At 38.4% G+C, this 12,137-nt stretch overlaps 1 protein-coding gene across 3 annotated transcripts in view; it reads left to right on the forward strand.

Annotated features, from left to right (window-relative positions):
• Positions 1–12,137, forward strand: part of kbtbd3 (kelch repeat and BTB (POZ) domain containing 3) — a 49,392-nt gene that overhangs the window by 10,307 nt on the left and 26,948 nt on the right. For 2 of the 3 annotated variants that reach the window (XM_061925849.1, XM_061925851.1), the window contains exons 2-3: positions 8,809–9,011; positions 11,338–11,503. In XM_061925849.1, the coding sequence (XP_061781833.1) occupies positions 8,809–9,011; positions 11,338–11,503 (369 nt within the window). Of the gene's footprint in view, positions 1–553; positions 582–8,808; positions 9,012–11,337; positions 11,504–12,137 lie in introns of those variants that run through there. The other variant, XM_061925850.1, reaches the window with a different exon arrangement.

Genomic DNA, 12,137 nt, shown 5'->3' on the forward strand with positions numbered 1-12,137 from the left:
AAAAACATTTGTGCACGTTCGTTTCTCTTGAGACTGTAGATCTGGGTGTCACAAAATTGTTAAAAAAAATAAAGATATTAAATACTCCAAAAAAAAACCGAGTGTCGAGTTTGAGCATAAAATGCCGTATCAAGTGAGTACCGTCCGATTAAAACGACAAAAACGAACCTGAATCCTAAAATAATACGACATATATGCATATTAAGTGTTTTAATAAACATTATTTCAATACTTCTCTCGAAATATTATTCCAACTGCTTCTCAGCTAAAGTTTTTAAGTTTATGTCAATACTTCCGGTTAAAACAACTACATCTCCCATAAGTCATTGCGGCAACAAAAAAAGCCTCGTATGTCTGAATATGTCCCGATAATTTATTCTGACCTCAATTAACTCGCTGTTAATATTATGTTTACACAAAATTGTACTTCAAATGGTAAAAAATTGGATTACTGAAAAGTATAATTTGACGGATTCCCAGGCATTCCGGAAGCGTGAAATCCCGCGAGGATTTGAAAATGTCCTCGCGGGATTTCTCGCTTCCGGGAAGAAGGAGGAAGAACCGTCCAGAGTCCTCTCACTGTAAGTACAAGATGCCACATTACACTAATACCATTATAATATCATTTATACGACAACATGAGTCCAATTAGTTATTATATTATTACTAGAGCCTCGGCCAGTGACAGAAAAAGAGACACTCTTACTATATTACTGCACAACTAATGCAATATTTCCAGGTTTAAATGTACCACAAACTTTACACTGACGTTTTTCTTACCATATATTCTTCATATTTTAAAATGTATATTATGTTGTCTTTCAGATAATAATAATAATAATACATTTTATTTATAAGGTGCCTTTCTGGGCAATAGTGATGGGTTGATGAGGCGTCATGAAGCATTTCGACACATTGCAAAACTGTATTGATACTGTGTCGATACTGTGTCGATACTGTGTCACTAAATACTGACATCTGCTGGACATTAAAAATCCCTACAGGCAACCTATGGACCGACTCAACTGACACTGATTTTATGCCCTAGTACAGGGGTCACCAACCTTTTTGAAACCAAAAACTACTTCTTGGGTACTGATTAATGCGAAGGGCTACCAGTTTGATACACACTTAAATAAATAAATATATTGTCATTTGTAAGTTACACGTAAGTGTGAGTTAAACAAGAATAGCTAAATAAATAAATGTATATATATAAAAAAATGGGTATTTCTGTCTGTCATTCCGTCGTACATTTTTTTTTTCCTTTTACGGAAGGTTTTTTGTAGAGAATAAATGATAAAAAAAAACCACTTAATTGAACGGTTTAAAAGAGGAGAAAACACGAAAAAAATTAAAATAAAATTTTGAAACATAGTGTAGAGATGCACGGTTTGCGGGCACAACCGCGGAGTCCGCGGATTATCCGCGGATCGGGCGGATGAAATTTAAAAAAATTAGATTTTATCCGCGGGTCGAGTCGGGTCGGGTGATTGAAATTAAAAAAAATTAGATTTTAAATAGATTCAGGCGGGTGGCAGTTAAACCAATTGGGAAATATATATACATAGTTAAATGTTGTTACCCACATACGAAAAACGAGCAGGCACCTGCAGCATATGCCACAACAGAAGAAAAAAAAAAGAAGAGATGGACACTTTTACGGAGCGGAGAAGGGACGCCTCGCCGGGGTCCGGGACCGAGGCCCCTTCCCCCGAGAGGGCCCCACCGGGAGCCGTAGCTGAGGCGATCCGCGAGAAGGGCCCGACGCACGTCCAGGGTCACCACCGCGCCCACCGCACCGATACCCCGCCTCGTCCGCCTTCGCCGCGGCCGGCGTCACGCGCAGCAGGTAAGCAGCTTATACCTGCCCGCCACCCCCGTGGCCGGGGGCTCGTAACAGGGGTCACTCCGCGCGCAGTGCGCTCACGAAAGGGGTGGGGCTCACCCTGGTTGATATAGACAGCAGCTAGGACGGTGGCCATGGAAGTTGGAACCCGCTAAGGAGTGTGTAACAACCCACCTGCCGAATCAACTAGCCCTGAAAATGGATGGCGCTGGAGCGTCGGGCCCATATACCCGGTCGTCGCCGGCAGCGAGACGCGCTTGGAGGTGCGCTCAGCGCGGCTCCCATATGATTGCGCACTGGTGTGCGTCTGGGTCGTGACAGCGTGGCACGCGAATGTCTGTGCTGCATTGGATCAGTCTCCTTTCTTTAACAGGCAAAAGCTTTATAACCTCACTAATGCCTTGCATCGTCTATATTAGATATATAACAACGGGCGGGTGCGGGCGGATGCGGTTCTGATCAAATGTTAGATCGGGTGGATTGCGGATGGTTGACGACTTTCTGATGCGGTTGCGGATGAAATAATTGCCTATCCGCGCATCTCTATCTTCAATTTCGACTCTTTAAAATTCAAAATTCAACCGACAAAAAGAAGAGAAAAACTAGCTAATTTGAATCTTTTTGAAAAAAATTTAAAAAAGAATTTATGGAGCATCATTAGTAATTTTTCCTGATTAAGATACATTTTAGAATTTTGATGACATGTTTTAAATTGGTTAAAATCCAATCTGCACTTTGTCAGAATATTTAACAAATTGGACCAAGCTATATTTCTAACAAAGACAAATCAGTATTTCTTCTAGATTTTCCAGAACAAAAATTTTAAAAGAAATTCAAAATACTTTGAAATTAGATTTAAATTTGATTCTACAGATTTTCTAGATTTGCCAGAATAATTTTTTTGAATTTTAATCATAGTAAGTTTGAAGAAATATTTCACAAATATTCTTCGTCGAAAAAACAGAAGCTAAAATATTTATTATTCTTTACAATAAAAAAAATAATAAAAAAATTACTTGAACATTGATTTAAATTGTCAGGAAAGAAGAGGAAGAAATTTAAAAGGTAAAAAGGTATATTTGTTTAAAAATCCTAAAATCATTTTTAAGGTTGTATTTTTTCTCTAAAATTGTATTCCTAAAAGTAATAAGAAGCAAAGTAAAAAAATAAATGAATTTATTTAAACAAGTGAAGACTCATCCATCCATCCATTTTCTACCGCTTATTCCAAGTGAAGAACAAGTCTTTAAAATATTTTCTCGGATTTTCAAATTCTATTTGAGTTTTGTCTCTTTTAAAATTAAAAATGTCGAGCAAAGCGAGACCAGCTTGCTGGTAAATAAATACAATTTAAAAAATAGAGGCAGCTCACTGGTAAGTGCTGCTCTTTGAGCTATTTTTAGAACAGGCCAGCGGGCGACTGATCTGGTCCTTACGGGCTACCTGGTGACCGCGGGCACCGCGTTGGTGACCCCTGCCCTAGTATATACAATAATAATATAAACCAAGTCATTGTATTTCATTTAGGATTATTTCATATCTTCATTTAAATAAAAATATATTTTTATCTTTTTTAGATACAGTCAATAAATAATGTGAACATGTATCATAACATGGAAATCTAAGAGAACGTGTTGTGGATGATTGTGGACTGGGAATTGTTTTAATTTTATTTTTTTACACATTTTTATAAAAAAAAAAAAAAAAAAAGTTTTTCCGACGTATTACATTTTAGACGATTTCTCTTCTTAGTTATTATTTCTCCGGCTGTAGAAAAGAGCCGCTCACAGGGCACAGAGGAGGCGTCAGTGCGACACAGTTCGCGTATCGGTCACGTGACCAAAACAGCTCATGATCGGTCACGTGACTTTCTAAAAGCGGTACGCGCACCGACACAGGGTTTCGCTCTATGAGCTCGACGCATGCGCCGATGCATCGGTGTTGCCGGACCCATCACTAACTCTTACTATATTACTGCACAACTAATGCAATATTTCCAGGTTTAAATGTACCACAAACTTTACACTGACGTTTTTCTTACCATATATTCTTCATATTTTAAAATGTATATTATGTTGTCAGTGTTTCCCAAAGGACAGACATCTATTTGTGGTGGTGTGGTCGGCGGGTGGGCGGGGGGAGGGGGGGGTTGGCTGGGGGGCGGCAGCGGCGATGACCAAGAAGAACGCAGAGTTGGAATATAATTACAACATTTTATGTACATATTTATATACAGATTTGAACAATTAGTGATTCACTGAAATATATTTATTAATTGTGGTTCTTACAAAAAATATATCTTATAAAATATAAAAGCTAAAATGTCTCTTAAAGCTCTGCCCCTTTAATTAGTGAATACTAAATAATTTAACTTTAGCCTACTACTACAACCATATTATTTACCAGCAACATGAAGTGTAACAGAGGCAGAGGTGTCCTGCCACAGTCAGTCAACCTCCTCCTCCTGCTGCTGCTGCTGAACAGGTCGCACCTGTGGTCCGGACTGTAGGCCTACCTCCTCTCCAAGTCGAGCCCTTTTCGGCCGTTGAAAATATTTTTCTATACTCATCTGTGTGAAGGAGTGAACATCCAACATTAGAATTTATTACTAACGAGCAGAACCGCTCTATGTACAGTGCCGTCTAACCTTAAGCGGCAGCAGCTCAACACATGCAGGGTTCAACGTTAAGGTTTTTTTCTACTTGCCTGACTTCTCAAATCTACTTGCCCCAATATTTGTACTTGTCCTGCCTAGGTTTTTTTCTGGCTGTGTAGTGCTCATGGCTTATATTTTAATAGAATCCTTCCCGTTGACTATTTACAACACTACACAGTATTTATTATTATTATTATTATTATTATTATCTATAATTGCATTTAAATGGCATTGCATGCATGTAAAATTAAATGCTATTTCACATTATTTGACCAGTAGCAGTTACACTCATCTGAACAGGTCAGCCACCTGTTTAAAGCCCGATCACAGTTGAAATCTTGAAATGAACGGTCTTTAATGGCCAAAACATTAACCTGGACAACATTTTAACAGCTGGTTGGCTCAGATTTTATTATTTTCATTGCATTCACATGCTGCAGTGGACAGTGGACAATGTAGCTTCAGTCCATGCGTGTTTATTGACAACATGGTTATAACCTGGACACGTTAGCTCGTCGGTATTGTAACACGTGACTGTTACTACGAGCGTCTGCCCCGGGCCACGAGTCAAACAGCGGCGGTGTTAATGAAGCAGCGTCAGGCTGCTCACCGTCAGTGAAACGCTCGGTGAAATCACGGATTAACGTTAAATATATGACCAGCCGCGAGCGATGCAGCTATAACCTATCTACTAGTGATGGGTTGATGAGGCGTCATGAAGCGTTTCGACACATTGCAAAACTGTATTGATACTGTGTCGATACTGTGTCACTAAATACTGACATCTGCTGGACATTAAAAATCCCTACAGGCAACCTATGGACCGACTCAACTGACACTGATTTTATGACCTAGTACAGTGGTTCTCAAATGGGGGTACGCGTACCCCTGGGGGTACTTGAAGGTATGCCAAGGGGTACGTGAGATTTTTTTTAAATATTCTAAAAATAGCAAAAATTCAAAAATCCTTTATAAATATATTTATTGAATAATACTTCAACAAAATATGAATGTAAGTTCATAAACTCCGTGAAGCACAAGCTCAGGTTTGTCACTAAAATGTCTGTCAAAAAGAACTGTGAAAAGAAATGCAACAATGCAATATTCAGTGTTGACAGCTAGATTTTTTGTGGACATGTTCCATAAATATTGATGTTAAAGATTTTTTTTTTGTGTGAAGAAATGTTTAGAATTAAGTTCATGAATCCAGATGGATCTCTAATACAATCCCCAAAGAGGTCACTGTAAGTTGATGATTACTTCTATGTGTATAAATCTTTATTTATAATTGAATCACTTGTTTATTTTTCAACAAGTTTTTAGTTATTTGTATATCTTTTTTTCCAAATAGTTCAAGAAAGACCACTACACATGAGCAATATTTTGCACTGTTATACAATTTAATAAATCAGAAACTGATGACATAGTGCTGTATTTTACTTCTTTGTCTTTTTTTTTCAACCAAAAATTCTTTGCTCTGATTAGGGGGTACTTGAATTTAAAAAAAAATCACAGGGGGTACATTGCTGAAAAAAAGTTGAGAACCACTGACCTAGTATATACAATAATATAAACCAAGTCATTGTATTTCATTTAGGATTATTTGATAACTTCATTTAAATAAAAATATATTTTTTGTCTTTTTTAGATACAGTCAATAAATAATGTGAACATGTATCATAACATGGAAATCTAAGAGAACGTGTTGTGAATGAGGATGCTTGTGGACCTGGAAATGATTTTTTTTTTTTTTTTTGTACACATTTTTATTAAAAAAAAACAGTTTTTCCAACGTATTCAATTTTAGACGATTTCTCTTATTTACAGGGCACAGAGGAGGCGTCAGTGCGACACAGTTCGCGTATCGGTCACGTGACCAAAACAGCTCATGATCGGTCACGTGACTTTCTAATAGCGGTACGCGCACCGACACAGGGTTTCGCTCTATGAGCTCGACGCATGCGCCGATGCTTCGGTGTTGCCGGACCCATCACTAATTGACATACCTGACAGTATGTCATAACTATAATAAGTTGACTTGTTTTACTACTTTTTATGTGTATTGCTTTAAAGCAGTGGTTCTCAAACTTTTTTTGTCATCCCCCACTTTGGACAAGGGGGAGTTTTCAAGCCCCACCTGCCCCCATCGCCCCAACAGAGCGCTAATGCCAAGCTTTAACATTTTCAAATTTATTGAACATCAAATTGTATACATTCGAACTCAATAACATAAAATAACATTAAGTTCAATAATAAATAAAATAACTGTGCAGCTGTGGTATAACTTGCATCAAGTTCAATAATAAATAAAGTAACTTCCATCAAGTTCAATAATAAATAAAACAAAAGTGTTATAACTTGCATCAAGTTCAATAATAAATCAAAAAAAGTGTTATAACTTGCATCACGTTCAAAAATAAATAAAAAAAACTGTTATAACTTGCATCAAGTTCAATAATAAATCAAAAAAAGTGTTATAACTTGCATCACGTTCAATAATAAATCAAAAAAAGTGTTATAACTTGCATCAAGTTCAATAATAAATCAAATAAAAGTGTTATAACTTGCATCAAGTTCAATAATAAATCAAAAAAGTGTTATAACTTGCATCAAGTTCAATAATAAATCAAAAAAGTGTTATAACTTGCATCAAGTTCAATAATAAATCAAAAAGTGTTATAACTTGCATCACGTTCAATAATAAATCAAAAAAAGTGTTATAACTTGCATCAAGTTCAATAATAAATCAAATAACTTGCATCAAGTTCAATAATAAATCAAAAAAAGTGTTATAACTTGCATCAAGTTCAATAATAAATAAAACAAAAGTGTTATAACTTGCATCAAGTTCAATAATAAAAAAAAGGGTTATAACTTGCATCAAGTTCAATAATAAATCAAATAAAAGTGTTATAACTTGCATCAAGTTCAATAATAAATCAAATAACTTGCATCAAGTTCAATAATAAATCAAAAAAAGTGTTATAACTTGCATCAAGTTCAATAATGAATAAAACAAAAGTGTTATAACTTGCATCAAGTTCAATAATAAAAAAAAAAAAAGTGTTATAACTTGCATCAAGTTCAATAATAAATAAAACAAAAGTGTTATAACTTGCATCAAGTTCAATAATAAATAAAACAAAAGTGTTATAACTTGCATCAAGTTCAATAATAAATCAAAAAAAGTGTTATAACTTGCATCAAGTTCAATAATAAATCAAATAACTTGCATCAAGTTCAATAATAAATCAAAAAAAGTGTTATAACTTGCATCAAGTTCAATAATAAATAAAACAAAAGTGTTATAACTTGCATCAAGTTCAATAATAAATCAAAAAAAGTGTTATAACTTGCATCAAGTTCAATAATAAATAAAACAAAAGTGTTATAACTTGCATCAAGTTCAATAATAAATAAAACAAAAGTGTTATAACTTGCATCAAGTTCAATAATAAATCAAAAAAAGTGTTATAACTTGCATCAAGTTCAATAATAAATCAAATAACTTGCATCAAGTTCAATAATAAATACAATAAAAGTGCCACTTTGCAATCTTTGCAAAAAAAAAAGGAGGAGCTATGCATTTGGCAAGTGACAGCACTTTCCCCCAGGAGAGCCACCTTGCTTCACTGTGAAACAGCACGGCTGTATGATCAGCTCCCATTTCCTCACACAGTGCAGAGAACAGACGCGCTTTCAGTGGTCGTGTTTTGATCAAATTTACCGCGCTCACAACATGTTAAAACCTCATTGAGTTCGGGGCTGAGCTGCCTTGACGCGAGTGCTTTCCGGTGAATGACACAGTGTGTGCCCGTCACATTTTTGTTTCTCTGCAGGCGCTGGCTCTGGGTCGACGACCTTTGAGGTGCGAGTCACAAATGTATATATTTGTGTAATTGTGGTCCACACATTAGCCTGCTACCCATCCGCGCGAAAGTTTGTTCCGCTTAGCCCCGCCCCCATTAGTTACTGTTGCTATGTCTGTCAAACTTTCGCTCCTACCGAGAAATATAAAGCCTACAGTAAAAATAAGTACCGGTAATTTCCATTTATTTATATAGCGGATTTCACAGACAGAATCACAAAGTGATTTACAGTGTGTATAGAAAATGAAAGCATAGTAAAAAAAATTATCTAAGAATATAATAATTTAAAAAAAAAATTTAAAGTGAAATTTCCTCCCGTTCCTCGCGCCCCACCTGTCATGTCTCTATTCCCCACCAGTGGGGCGCGCCCCACACTTTGAGAAACGCTGCTTTAAAGACAATGTTTTTTTTTTCTGTTATATTCTGAAAACAAGATGGCGGATGCAAAAGAGTCATGCAGAGACGTCCCGGGGCGACAAACACTGCTGCAGGTGTCCGACTCCTACGGACGCCAGTTGCTGGGTGTGCTCAGATCCTTCCGAGAGCGAGGACTTCTGTTTGACTTCACCATAAAAGTCCAAGAGCACACTTTCCCCTGCCATCGCTGTGTTCTTTATGCATGCAGTGATTTCTTCCGGTACGTATCTGTCACCAGGGTCAGTGTTGGGTTAGTTACTGAAAACCAGTAACTAGTTACAGTTACTAGTTACTTTATTTCAAAAGTAACTCAGTTACTAACTCAGTTACTTACACCAAAAAGTAATGCGTTACTGTGAAAAGTAACTATTTAGTTACTTAGGGACGGCGTGGCGCAGTGGAAGAGTGGCCGAGCGCGACCCGAGGGTCTCTGGTTCAATCCCCACCTAGTACCAACCTCGTCATGTCCGTTGTGTCCTGAGCAAGACACTTCACCCTTGCTCCTGATGGGTGCTGGTTAGCGCCTTGCATGGCAGCTCCCTCCATCAGTGTGTGAATGTGTGTGTGAATGGGTAAATGTGGAAGTAGTGTCAAAGCGCTTTGAGTACCTTGAAGGTAGAAAAGCGCTATACAAGTACAACCCATTTATCATTTATTTATTTATTTACTTATTTTTTTCTTCTTTTTTTTTTAAAGCTCCCATTAATGCCCTTTTTGACTTCATTTCAGTACTGTTATTGCACTGGAGAATAATACAATCTGTTGATCAACTTGACATGCATTTTTATTTTCCTTTTAACATAATTAATGAAAAACAGTGCAACATAAAAAGGCATTCCTCCTTTCTTTAAACTTGGACCAATGACCATTAATAAAAAACAAGTTTAAGTGCAACATAAGAAGAAACATCATCTTCCTTGAAACATAGGTAGTGAAATAAAGCCTGACATCTGGAGTGATGCTGCTGTCGTCCACACTTGGAGCCATGGATTGTACAATCCTTGTTTTCAGTGGCAGGATCATTGACACAGATGGTGAAGTTTCAGTGCTCAGTAGAGATGGAACACTTTTGAGGGGTTTAAGCACCTGGAGGACCTCATCTGCCACTCTCACATCATCATCAGACAGGGTGACATTTGTCTTCAGGGTGTTGTGGGTCAATGCAGAGTATATAGCTGCCTGCTGCTCCAACATACCATAAGTGGAGTTCCACCTCGTTGGGACATCATGTATGAGCAGGCAGCTTTAGCATTTCTTGCTTTGTCTTAAGCACATGAGCAGCTGTTGTGCTTGGGTGGAAGTAAGAAACCTTCCTGATCCTCCCAAAGAGGCGCTCCATCCTATTGACTGAGATTCCCTTCTGTGATGCCAAATTCACTACATGTGCAAAGCACCTATCTGTGGTCCCAGTCCTGCCTCATTCTCTGTAATTATTTGATTTTTGGCATTATCACGTGTGACTGGGATATCTTTATCTTCCATTCCTCCACTGCTTGTGTCAGCACCTGCGCAAGGTGACTCTCGTAGAGGGGGCGTGTCTTCTCATCTCCCAGTCTGCTGTGATGAAGTGAGCGCTTATAGTTCCGCTGGACGTCCACCCGTCTGTCATGAGCGCAACAGATGATGCTCGGGATAGTTCATCCACAACTTTTTTCTTCTCCTGCTCATAAAGATCTGGCACAATCTTATTGCTGAAGTGGGTGCGCGACGGGATGTCGTAACGTGGTTCAAGCACGTTCAGCATGTGTTTAAAACCCTCGTTTTGCACAACCGAATCTGCACTTATAAACCACCGATTCAATGGCGGGGGCGGGGCGTTCAAGCTCCTCCGTTACTCCGCTCGCCATGACCACGCTGTGTGTGGACTTAACGTGCCGACAACTTTTTTTTTTTGTTTCATATATCAAACCGCCTCCCCACACCCACACACACACACACATAGACCGCGCCTCTTTTCTTCTCTCCGGCTTGTGACAGAGGAAGATTCAGAAGAACGACACCGCAGCGCTTCTGTTTCTAGCCGATACTACATCAAAAGTAACGTAAAATAACGCGGTAACGCATCATGTAGTAACGGTAACTAAATTACTGAATAAAAAAAAATAACGCGTTAGATTACTAGTTACCGCCGAAACTAACGGCGTTACAGTAACGCGTTACTTTGTAACGTGTTAGTCCTAACACTGACCAGGGTCCACTGCGGGGGTCTCAAACCCAGTTTACCTGGGGGCCGCTGGAGGGTCGTGACTGCGCGGGCTGCCAGGGACGCACAAAAGAATTCACTTCCCAATCACGTTTTATTTATGTGTTTACATTTGTCAACCATTTCTACCAGTAGCTATCGTGAAATTGATCTAGAGACGTATGAGTGGGGCCCTTTTGAATCCCTGAGAATTTTTGTGGAATTTTTACACTTATAGCTAATATCATATGATTGTTGTATTCATAAAGCCAGCTGGGATAGGCTCCAGCTCACCTATGACCATAAGGAGAGTAAACACCGAATAAGGGGTGAGAAAATAAATGTAGTGTTTTAATTTTTTTAGGGCCATGTTTGAGGCGGACATGCGAGAGCGGGATGATGGTTCAGTGACACTATGTGACCAGAGTCCAGCGGTGCTGGGCTCCTTCTTGGACTTCGCCTACTCTGGCCACGTTCTTATCACAGAAGGAAACGTAGACTCGCTCTTTCAGCTCGCCTCATTTTTACAGGTAGAAACCCTCATTTTATCGTATGTGGTGGTGTGGCATTGTATAGTTGACTTCATTGGCTATGATGCATGTCTTTTTTTCTTAAAAGGCTAAAAAATATATATATTTCAAGACAAATCTGTGTTACTAGTTATTAGTATCAACACACTTCATTGTATTGTTTAATTGTTGATTATTTTATTACTACAATGTTACACAGGCTGCACTTTGTACAGCCCCGCTTTTATATGTGGGAATCTCCAAGCATAATGAATCAAAATCATCAAAAAGCGACATCGGCGTGTAAAGGATATCACCACATGGGCTCAGGAACACTTCAGAAAACCACTGACAGTAACGACAGTTGGTCGCTACATCTGTAAGTGCAAGTTAAAACTCTACTATGCAAAGCCAAAGCCATTTATCAACAACACCCAGAAACGCTGCCGGCTTCGCTGGGCCCGAGCTCATCTAAGATGGACTGATGCAAAGTGGAAAAGTCTTCTGTGGTCTGACGAGTCCACATTTCAAATTGTTTTCGGAAACTGTGGACGTCGTTTAGACGTCGAATAGAACCATCCGGATTGTTCTCGGTGCAAAGTTGAAAAGCCAGCATATGTGATGGTATGGGGGGGTATTAGTGCCCAAGGCACGG

This window comes from Nerophis lumbriciformis, linkage group LG30, assembly GCF_033978685.3.
Source record: "Nerophis lumbriciformis linkage group LG30, RoL_Nlum_v2.1, whole genome shotgun sequence".
Lineage (NCBI taxonomy): Eukaryota > Metazoa > Chordata > Actinopteri > Syngnathiformes > Syngnathidae > Nerophis > Nerophis lumbriciformis.